The sequence below is a fragment of the Oncorhynchus clarkii genome, chromosome 1 (genome assembly GCF_045791955.1).
Source record: "Oncorhynchus clarkii lewisi isolate Uvic-CL-2024 chromosome 1, UVic_Ocla_1.0, whole genome shotgun sequence".
Taxonomy (NCBI): Eukaryota; Metazoa; Chordata; class Actinopteri; order Salmoniformes; family Salmonidae; genus Oncorhynchus; species Oncorhynchus clarkii.
The window spans coordinates 19,636,953-19,649,111 of NC_092147.1; the positions used below are offsets into that span (position 1 = coordinate 19,636,953).

A 12,159-nucleotide genomic window follows, 5' to 3' on the forward strand; every position below is an offset into this window, starting at 1 on the left:
CTCTGTCCCGAGCAGCTGTCCCTCTGTCCCGAGCAGCTGTCCCTCTGTCCCGAGCAGCTGTCCCTCTGTCCCGAGAAGCTGCCCCTCTGTCCCAAGCAGCCCCTCTGTCCAGTGGGGTCATTGAGAGGGGTGGGCATGGTGAGTAAGCCACGGAGGCGGACAATAAGGCGGACTGAGACAATGGCGAAGTGGGGTCCGCGTCCCGCGCCAGAGCCGCCACCGCGGACAGACGCCCACCCAGACCCTCCCCTATAGGTCAAGGTTTTGCGGCCGGAGTCCGCACCTTTGGGGGGGGGGTACTGTCACGTTCTGACCTCTATTTCCCCACGCTGCATTTTGGTCCGACTCTCCTTCACATACAGAAGACCGTTACAAAGACAAAATATTTAAGTGCCTTTTAATTAGGTATGGTAGTGGGTTCCAGGCACACCGGTTTGTGTCAAGAACTGCAATACTGCTGGGTTTTCACACTCAACAGTTTTCCATGTGTATCAAGAATGGTCCACCATCCAAGGGACAGCCAGCCAACTTGACAAAACTGTGGGAAGCATTGGAGTCAACATGGGCCAGCATCCCTGTGAAATGCTTTCGACACCTTGTAGAGCCCATGCCATGACGAATTGAGGATGTTATGAGGGCAAAAGGGGGGGTACAACTCAATATTAGGAAGATGTTCCTAACGGTTGGTATAATCAATGTATAGAGAGAGAGAGAGAGAGAGAGAGAGAGAGAGCGAGAGAGAGAGAGAGAGAGAGACCAGGTCCACCTCTACAAGACAGCAGTGCTCACCTTTGCCCGGACTCTAAAGGACATCGCTCTCAAACGTATCCCCAACCCTTCACACAGGAGCAACAGATCAATAGACACCCCACCCAGACCAGCGAGACAATCTCCCAGACCTGCAGGACCCCCCCTGGACCTACACATAGAGGACCCACGCCAAGAGGACTTACATCCAGACCACAGCACCCCTCAACATGGAAGTCACACATACACCCAGGTAGTGAGCGGTCAAACAGGCCCAACCCCCACTCTTACACTCGCCCAAGCCAATGGCATGTACCAGATGCTCAGCAGGCTCTGCTCACACTTACTGGCCTGAGGCCAAACCACGGCCAACAACATTGGACACTTTATGGTGCAAAAAGCCTTCACTATATCATCCTTGAATATCCAAGGCCTGAGGTCATCTGCCTTTGGCCTAAAGAGCAGGAACCCGGACTTCACCAAAGAAATCGGTAATACAGACATTGTCATCCTGCAAGAAACCTGGTATAAAGGAAACGGACCCACTGGTTGCCCTCTAGGTTACAGAGAGCAGGTAGTCCCATCCACCAAACTACCAGGTGTGAAACAGGGAAGGGACTCAGGAGGTATGCTAATTTGGTATAGAGCAGACCTAACTCACTCCATTAAATTAATCAAAACAGGAACATATTACATTTGGCTAGAAATTCAAAAATAAATTATCTTAACAGAGAAAAATGTCCTCCTGTGTGCTACCTATATCCCCCCACTAGTATCCCCATACTTTAATGAAGACAGCTTCTCCATCCTGGAGGGTTAAATCAATCATTTCCAGGCCCAGGGACATGTACTAGTCTGTGGCGACCTAAATGCCAGAACCGGACAAGAACCTGACACCCTCAGCACACAGGGGGACAAACACCTGCCTGCAGGTGACAGCATTCCCTCCCACATATGCCCCCCTAGGCACAACTATGACAACATAACCAACAAAAACGGGTCCCAACTCCTGCAGCTCTGTCCATGCTGGGTATGTACATAGTCAATGGTAGGCTTTGAGAGGACTCCTATGGTAGGTACACCTATAGCTCATCTCTTGGCAGTGTTACTGTAGACTACTTTATCACTGACCTCAGTCAGCCCACTGACACCCCTATCAGACCACAGCAAAATCACAGTCTACTTGAACAGAGCAATACTCAATCATGAGGCATCAAAGCCAAAGGAACTGAGTAACATTAAGAAATGCTATAGATGGAAGGAATGCAGTTTGGAAACCTACCAAAAAACAATTAGGCAACAACAAATTCAATCCCTTTTAGACAATTTCCTGGGTAAAACGTTCCACTGTAATAGTGAAGGTGTAAACTTGGCAGAAGAAAATCTTAACAGTATATTTGACCTCTCAGCTTCCCTATCAAATCTAAAAATCTCGAATAGAAAACCGAAGAAAATGAACAACAATCTAAGAAAGAAATTGAGAAACCTGTCCAACCAAAAACATAGAGACCCAGAAAACCTGAGTCTACGCCTTCACTATGGTGAATCACTAAAACAATACATAATTACACTACGGAAAAAGAAGGAACAGCACGTCAGAAATCAGCTCAATGTAATTGAAGAATCCATAGACTCTAACCACTTCTGGGAAAATTGGAAAACACTAAACAAACCACAACACGAAGAATTATCTATCCAAAATGGAGATGTATGGGTAAACCACTTCTCCAATCTTTTTGGCTCTATAACAAAGAATAAAGAGCAAAAACATATACATGATCAAATACAAATCTTAGAATCAACTATTAAAGACTACCAGAACCCACTGGATTCTCCAATCACCTTGAAAGAGTTACACAACAAAATAAAAACCCTCCAACCAAAAAAGGCCTGTGATGTTGATGGTATCCTTAATGAAATGATCAAATATACAGACAACAAATTCCAATTGGCTATACTAAAATTCAGTTGGATATAGGGGGCGCTATTTTAATTTTTGGATGAAAAACGTTCCCGTTTTAAACAAGATATTTTGTCACAAAAAGATGCTCGACTATGCATATAATTGACAGCTTTGGAAAGAAAACACTCTGACGTTTCCAAAACTGCAAAGATATTGTCTATGAGTGCCACAGAACTGATGTTACAGGCGAAACCCAGATAAAAATCCAATCAGGAAGTGACGCATTTTTTGAAACCGCCTCATGCCAATGACTCCTTATATGGCTGTGAATGAGCTACGAATGAGCTTACGTTTTCCACGCATTCCCCAAGCTGTCTACAGCATTGTGACGTCTTTTTAGGCATTTCCATTGGAGAATGCCTGTAAGGGACCATATTTGGCGAGTGGTCACATGGTGTCTCCCGGAGAAAATCTTGCATAAAATACTGAGGTAGCCATTTTTCCAATCACTTTTTATGAGAAAACAATTGCCTTGACGGATATATTATCGAATATATATGTTAAAAACACCTTGAGGATGGATCCTAAACAACGTTTGCTGTGTTTCTGTCGATATTATGGAGCAAATTTTGAAAAAAGTTTGGCGTTATAGTTGAAGTATTTTTCGGTCGATTTCTCAGCCAAAACTGATGAACAAACGGGAGCTCTTTCGCCTACAAAAATAATATTTTTGGAAAAAAGGAACATTTGCTATTTAACTGGGAGTCTGCTGAGTGAAAGCATCTGAAGTTCTTCAAAGGTAAATTATTTAATTTGGTTGCTTTTCTTATTTTTGTGAAAATGTTGCCTGCTGCCAGCAAAGCCTAGCATAGCATTGTGCTATGCTAAACTTACACAAATGCTTGTCTAGCGTTGGCTGTAACGCATATTTTGAAAATCTGAGATGACAGTGTTGTTAACAAAAGGCTAAGCTTGTGTTTGAAAATATTTATTTAATTTCATTTGCGATTTTCATGAATAGGAAAAGTTGCGTTATGCTAATGCATTTGAGGCTATGATTACGCTCCCGGATACGGGTTTGCTTGTCGCAAGAAGTTAACATCATCCTTAGCTCTGGCATCTTCCCCAATATTTGGAACCAAGGACTGATCACCCCAATCCACAAAAGTGGAGACAAATTTGACCCCAATAACTACCGTGGAATATGCGTCAACAGTAACCTTGGGAAAATCCTCTGCATTATCATTAATGGCAGACTCGTACATTTCCTCAATGAAAACAATGTACTGAGCAAATGTCAAATTGGCTTTTTACCAAATTACCGTACAACAGACCATGTATTCACCCTGCACACCCTAATTGACAACCAAACAAACCAAAACAAAGGCAAAGTCTTAGCATGCTTTGTTGATTTCAAAAAAGCCATCGACTCAATTTGGCATGAGGGTCTGCTATACAAATTGAACGAAAGTGGTGTTGGTGGTAAAACATACGACATTATAAAATCCATGTACACAAACAACAAGTGTGCGGTTCAAATTGGCAAAAAACACACACTTCACACAGGGTTGTGGGGTGAGACAGGGATGCAGCTTAAGCCCCACCCTCTTCAACATATATCAAAGAATTGGCGCGGGCACTAGAAAAGTCTGCAGCAGCCGGCCTCACCCTACTAGAATCCGAAGTCAAATCTCTACTGTTTGCTGATGATCTGGTGCTTCTGTCACCAACCAATGAGGGCCTACAGCAGCACCTAGATCTTCTGCACAGATTCTGTCAGACCTGGGCCCTGACAGTACATCTCAGTAAGACCAAAATAATGGTGTTGATAAAAAGGTCCAGTCGCCAGGACCACAAATACAAATTCCATCTAGACACTGTTGCCCTAGAGCACACAAAAAACTATACATACCTTGGCCTAAACATCAGCGCCACAGGTAACTTCCACAAAGCTGTGAACGATCTGAGAGAAAAGGCAAGAAGGGCATTCTCTGCCATCGAAAGGAACATAAATTTCAACATACCAATTAGGATCTGGCTAAAAATACTTGAATCAGTCATAGAGCCCATTGCCCTTTATGGTTTTGAGGTCTGGGGTCCGCTCACCAACCAAGAATTCACAAAATGGGATAAACACCAAATTGAGACTCTGCATGCAGAATTCTGCAAAAATATCCCCTGTGTACAACGTAGAACACCAAATAATGCACGCAGAGCAGAATTAGGCTGATACCCACTAATTATAAAAATCCAGAAAAGAGCCGTTAAATTCTACAACCACCTAAAAGGAAGCGATTCCCAAACCTTCCATAACAAAGCCATCACCTACAGAGAGATGAACCTGGAGAAGTGTCCCCTAAGCAAGCTGGTCCTGGGGCTCTGTTCACAAACACAAACACACCCCACCGAGCCTCAGGACAGCAGCACAATCAGAGCCAACCAAATCATGAAAAAAACAAAAATAAAATTATTTGACGCATTGGAAAGAATTAACAAAAAAACAGAGCAAACTAGAATGCTATTTGGCCCTAAACAGAGAGTACACCGTGGAAGAATACCTGACCACTGTGACTGACCCAAACTTAAGGAAAGCTTTGACTATGTACAGACTCAGTGAGCATAGCCTTGCTATTGAGAAAGGCCGCCGTAGGCAGACATGGCTCTCAAGAGAAGACAGGCTATGTGCTCACTGCACACAAAATGAGGTGGAAACTGAGCTGCACTTCCTAACCTCCTGCCCAATGTATGACCATATTAGAGAGACATATATCCCTCAGATTACACAGATCCACAAAGAATTCGAAAACAAATCCAATTTTGATAAACTCCCATATCTACTGGGTGAAATTCCACAGTGTGCCATCACAGCAGCAATATTTGTGACCTGTTGTCACAAGAAAAGGGCAACCAGTAAAGAACAAACACCATTGTAAATACAACCCATATTTATGCTTATTTATTTTCCCTTGTGTACTTTAACCATTTGTACATTGTTACAACACTGTGTGTGTGTATATATATATAATATGACATTTGTAATGTCTTTATTGTTTTGAAACTTCTGTATGTGTAATGTTTACTGTTACTTTTTATTGTTTATTTCACTTTTGTATATTATCTACCTCACTTGCTTTGGCAATGTTAACACATGTTTCCCATGCCAATAATGCCCCTTGAATTGAATTGAATTGAATTGAATTGAGAGAGAGAGAGAGAGAGAGAGAGACAGAGACAGAGACAGAGACAGAGACAGAGACAGAGACAGAGACAGAGAGAGAGAGAGAGAGAGAGAGAGAGAGAGAGAGAGAGAGAGAGAGAGAGAGAGAGAGAGAGAGAGAGAGAGAGAGAGAGAGAGAGAGAGAGAGAGAGAGAGAGAGAGAGAGAGAGAGAGAGAGAGAGAGAGAGAGAGAGAGAGAGAGAGAGAGAGAGAGAGAGAGAGAGAGAGAGAGAGAGAGAGAGAGAGAGAGAGAGAGAGAGAGAGAGAGAGAGAGAGAGAGAGAGAGAGAGAGAGAGAGAGAGAGACAGAGAGACAGAGAGAGAGAGAGAGAGAGAGAGAGAGAGAGAGAGAGAGAGAGAGAGAGAGAGAGAGAGAGAGAGAGAGAGAGAGAGAAATAGCATCTGCAGCATCATGCATTAAATTGATCATTGGGCCTCAGCTCCCCTCCTATGGTTTAGAGGAGTAATGGATTATATGATTGCATAATATTATTAGATAAAGGCTAATAATGGTGACAATAAAATAGAAAAGAGAAGATACCTGAAGGGTTGAGGCCAAAGCCCCAGCTGGGCAAAACGACACCAAAGGTGGTCTTCTCTCTCTTCTCCGTCTTCTCTGTGGTCACAGGGGTTTTGTCCTCCTTAGACGTGGGCTTCATCTCTCCCAATGGCTTCCATCCTTTTCCCACCACGAATGATTCTGAAACAGGTAACCTGGACTCTTCCTCATGGTCGCTGCCCTTCAGAAAGGACAACGCCGTGGTCAGCTGAGTCGAAGCTGCAGTTGTTTGGGGTCCATCTCTGGTCAGATATGTGGTACTAGCTGTCTCCTCTCTATCTACTGGAACCCGTGCAATGGAGATGGGTGGCTCCTTGGTAGAGGTAGAATCACTGGAGTCGTTTCTCTGGTTGTTTGCTTTGGAAGTTTTGATGGTTGTCAGGGGCTCCATAGAAGCTGCAGGTCTGGAAGTGAACCCAGGTGTGGTGGCCTCATTTGGGCTTCGTTGTCTCTCAGTCACCCTGGCTGTACTCAGGCTCTGCTTTCTGATCACAGGGGGGAAGCCATCTTTCTTACTGGAGGTGGTTGGAAGGAGCTTCTCAGTAGGGCGTCGGACATAGACAATCTCTCCCCTCGCCTCCTCAGCGGTACCCCCCGGGCCCCGGCTGGAGCCAGCAGCAGAGGCAGCAGTAGATGAGGTGGTGGGCTGGTCCACTAGCTGCCACTGAAACATAGTGGTGTGTTCTGTCAGAGTCTGGTTCTGGCTCTGGGTCTCGGTGGGTTTCAATCCAGACAGAAGAGGCTTTGTGCTGCTGCTGGCACCGCTGCCTGGGTTGGTGTCACTGTTCGATCCAAAGTCACCTGGAAAGTCGTTCCCTCCTCTCCCGCTTCCCTCTGCCTCTGTCTCTTTGTCCTCTCTCTCCAGGATGAATCGGGGGATGCTGCGGTCCTCATTCTGATCTTTCCCCTCACCAGAGTAGCTCTCTGGGTTGGTAGGCAGGGTCATGACCTCTAGGGGACCTGCTTTGGCCTCCATGGGCTCCCAGGTGGAATCCTTCCCCATGTAGGCCACGTGTCCCTGTCCTGGGGCCTCCAGCTTGGAGCCCTTCATGGCCTTCAGGGCCCATCTCAGCTGGCTGCCTGGGTATGGTTCCGGGGTCCCTAGGGATGAAGCCAACCCACCCCAAATGCCCTGGAGGGGGCCTCCTGATCCATTCACAGCCTCCACGGCCTTGCTATTCACACCGGGTCCCACTGCTGTGAATCCTGCAGAGTGACAACACACATTCATTAACATAGAATGGGAGGGAAATTGTTTGAATGATTGCAATGTTTAATTAGGAATCAGTGCAGCAGTCATTATATTTAATTAATTCAAATCCATAGTTTCATTATCTATTTGCCTTTTTATTTTATTTATCTATTCTGATACAGTATCTATGCCCAGATGTAAGACATAGTTAATAGGGTTTAATATGCAAACAGGAATGGAGTGTAAGACTTTAAATGGTGATTGGTTGTTGTGTTGCGCCGTAGGAAGGCTGGTTATTTACTTGTATACTGGAGGCGAACCCTCATTCATGGCAACAATTTTATTTATGTATATTTTGCTAAATCTGCTAAAATATTTATTAATTTGGATTACTGTCGTCATTCCAATAATGGTGCAGCCTCTTTGTATTCCAGTACAAAGCACAGTAGCAGACCCACACTGCGTACCAGGCCCAACATACACAAAACAAGAGGATCTGGTAAGGCAATTTCACACTTTTCTCATTCCATAGAAACTATCATTTTTACACTGTTGCTACTCGCTGTTTATTATCTATGCATAGTCACTTTACAAATTACCTCGACTGACTTGTACCCTAGCACATTGACTCGGTACCGGTACACCCTGTATATAGCCTTGTTATTGTTATGTCATTTTCTTGTGTTACTTTTTAATATATTTTTTTCACTTTAATTGATTTAGTAAATATTTTCTTAACCCTAATTCTTGAACTGCATTTTTGGTTAGGGGCTTGTAAGTAAGAATTTCACGGTAAGGTCTACCTACACCTGTTGTATTCAGCACATGTGACAAATTAAATTGGATTAGATTTGATTTGACTTTCCTAGACCAGACACCAAACTGCAATCAATGCATTCCTGGGCTAAAACTGACCAAGTGTAAGATACTAAAGCTTTTCTTTAAAACACCATCCTTCATTGACTACTGCATATCTACACCCTTGATTATTCAGATGAACCGCACCGCTATGCTCCTTCTAGCTCAGGCTGTTTGTACCTTAATTGGCGAGGACGGGCTTGTGGGAATTGCTGGAACGGAATGAATGGAATAGTACCAAACATGTGGTTTCCATCCCAGCCATTATTATGAGCTGTCTTCCTCTCACCAGCCTCCTGTGCTCCTAGGTAATGTACTAAACCATAGTGTATCTACACAATGAATAATTCAGACTAGATGTGGGTTGGTTTTTAGCAGTGAATTTCCTCATAGTATTACCATATTAGGCAGCTAGAGTTCTACTGTAGCTCTACACAGCAAAGCACAGCTAACTCTGGTGTGCAAAGAACCACAGCAGGGCCTCTGGCTGTACTACATGATACAACTAATTACTGTGGGGAGAAACATAGACAAATACTGTATGTCCACATATGAAATATTACATCAATACTAAATGATTCAGTGGTCTGCATGTTGACTCCACCCCCTATGTGCTACAGTATGTGAGCACAGGTTCATTTACATAAGAGCTGTAGATGGTGTAATTGTCCAATTAATAATGTGAATAGCTAATTAACCACTTTGCCTTCACATAATGATGAGATATTGAGTGATTCAATTAATTAATCAAGTCTAATTATCTATTCTAATGGCTGATATAAGAAATATAAATATTTCATGTGCGGCCTAGTATTTCGATTGCCGTATTCCACTGCTATCTTTTGTTGTCAGTTTTGGCTTAAAGTCAACACATAAAAATCCTGCAAAACAAATATTGTCATACCGTGATAAACTGCCCACAAATGACTAAATCAAGGCAAGTCAATGATGTGCTCCATTGTGTGTTTTCAGTGACAGCGGTACTGTAAATCAGCTGTACATGTCTCTTTCTGGGGTAAACAAGCGGAGTCGAACCCTCCAGTCACACAGCATAATGGGAGAGGAGTTGAAGCCTCCCCAGGACACAGTGTACTAGTGCAGCCTCAGCATTTCTGTTACACACACACACACGCACACACGCACGCACGCACACACACACACACACACACACACACACACATACACACACACACACACACATACATATGCGAGCTAGCACACACACACACACACACACACACACACACACACACACACACACACACACACATCCACACACACATCCTCAGCACTATACTGTTGTAAGATATGGCATCTAATAAAGACGACTGGGACAAGTTATTGTGTGACATGTGAATCATGTCACACATCTATCTGGAGTGGCGTGATGTTACATCACAAAGATTTATTCCCACGATGCTTTGCTAAGACTGTGTGGGGAAATGGGGAAACATGCATTTCTTTGACTGAGGTGTCAAGATTCACATGCAATGTTTTTCCTGCCAATCATAAAAATAAAAATGGCAGAATCAATAATGTAGATTACCTAGAGGAAGCAACAGCCTGCGGCGCCGATAACATAGTTTATATCTGGCGAGTGATGCCACTTTAAGAGGAAACATTCATTCAACAACTTCCTGTAAAAAATGTAATAAAAAACATCTCAAAAGCCCCTTCCAAATGCATCCTCCTCTCTCCTCTCTTCTTTTTCATCCTTCGCGTTTTCTATCCGCTCATCATTGCCATGGTGATAATGACCACCTACGCTCACCCAGGGCCGTCGTAATTGGGGTAGACGTGAATGCTGGCGAGCGAGGCGAGGAACACCTAGCTAGCCCTGCATTAATTGGAAAGAGGCTGAGAATAATGCACGCAGACTAAAGCTAGATTTTCACCCAGCGTAAAACATTAATGCCTTGGGTTTGGAGTTTTGGTTTCAGGGAGGATAGCAACAGTTTTTGTATCTAATGAAGCCCAGGCCATAGAAGGAGCCCTACCTTCACTACCTCACCCTACCTTCACAACTTATTTAAACACCTCTGTGCGAGACTTTAGATTTCTCTCTCTATTCTCCCTTTAGCTCTGGTGGCTGTGTATAGCTGTGTAAGTGCTGGCCGTAAGATGAAACATTGCCTGGTTGCCTGTTTGTCCCTCCTTCAAACAGCCGAGGAATCACAGGAATTGATTGTGGTTTGAAGTCGCAGGGCTTTCATGCGGGGAATAGCCCAATAAGATGACCTTTACGACCCACACGCCTAGCTCAGCTCTGTGGAGAATTAACTGGGGTTTGGATGCTAGCTCAAAATCCCAGGTCCTTGAGCCACAGACACAGAAGTAGACATGAACACGCACACACACAAGCACTGATGTAGACATAACACACAGAGACACACACACACGTGTGCTCACACACACATGCACTGATGTAGACATAACACACAGAGACACACACACACGTGTGCTCACACACGCACTGATGCGCACACACACACACAGATCAACTAAGTTCTATGTATTCACACCGGTGAGCCAAACACATCACTGCAGCACTGACTCTGGCTCTCTGAGTTTTTGCTTTGGCCGGCCTCATTCTCTGCTTTCATTTTCCTCTTTGCACTGCTGGAAGCTGGCTTAGTGATGGCTCTGGACCTAAGATGAAAGATTGCGCCGACAGAGAAGGTCGTCATCTCACGAGCTCCAACCAGACTTTGTTATTTAGTGACTTTTAAAAAATCTTTACTTTTTTTGTACAGAAAGTTCATACTATTATCTCCTATGACCGCCAATAACTTTTGGACATCAGATCAACCGTTACTAACCTAGATTTTGACTTCAACTCTTACTTCAACTCCAACTCAGCTGTTCCCTTGTTCACACCAGACCGACCCTATTCCTTTGTTTCATGAGTCTTGCATAAAAGCCCCTGTTGTTCTGGATGACTGTGTGAGATCGCGCTCCGTGGCCTTTGTGAGTAAGACTTTTAAACACTAGCAAGACCACTGGGCTTCACAGACATTTTCAATCTCTTCATTCCCAGTGTGTAATCCCAACATGTTTCAAGCTGACAACCACTGTCGCTGTTACCCAGAAATCCAAGATAACCTGCCTAAATTGCTTTGTTTTAATTATTTAACTCTTATTTTTACAGGTAAGTTGACTGAGAACACATTCTCATTTAGAGCAACAACCTGTGGAATAGTTGCATGGGAGAGGAAGGGGGATGAAGGAGCCAATTGGAAGCTAGAGATGATTAGGTGGTCATGAGGGCCAGACTGAGAATTTAGCCAGGACACCGGGGTTAACACCTCTAATCATACTATAAGTGCCATGGGATCTTTAGTGACCACAGAGAGTCCGGACACCTGTTTAACGTCCCATCCAAAAGACAGCACCCTACACAGGGCAATGTCCCCATTCACTGCAAAAAAAAATTATAGACCAGAGGAAAGAGTGTCTCCTACTGGCCATCCATCACTACTTCCAGGAACATCTGGTTTCTCATCCAGGGACCAACTAGGACCAACCCTACTTAGCTTCAGAGGCAGCCCAGCAGTGGGATGCAGGGTGGTGTGCTGCTGGTGTAACTACTATTGTCACATAGCACTCACATCTGTAATTATGAAGCGCTTTGAAAGGCTGATCATGACACACATCAACTCACTCCAATTTGCGTACTGCCCCGAC

The 12,159-nt window shown here is 44.1% G+C and overlaps 1 protein-coding gene across 1 annotated transcript in view; it reads right to left on the reverse strand.

The window, feature by feature from the left end:
* The window catches only part of LOC139415575 (neurocan core protein-like), a gene marked incomplete at its 5' end in the record, with an annotated part of 185,225 nt that overhangs the window by 138,706 nt on the left and 34,360 nt on the right, over positions 1-12,159 (reverse strand). Inside the window, one exon of the mRNA XM_071163689.1 lies at positions 6,408-7,631. Within this exon, the coding sequence (XP_071019790.1) occupies positions 6,408-7,631 (1,224 nt within the window). The remainder of the gene's footprint in view (positions 1-6,407; positions 7,632-12,159) is intronic.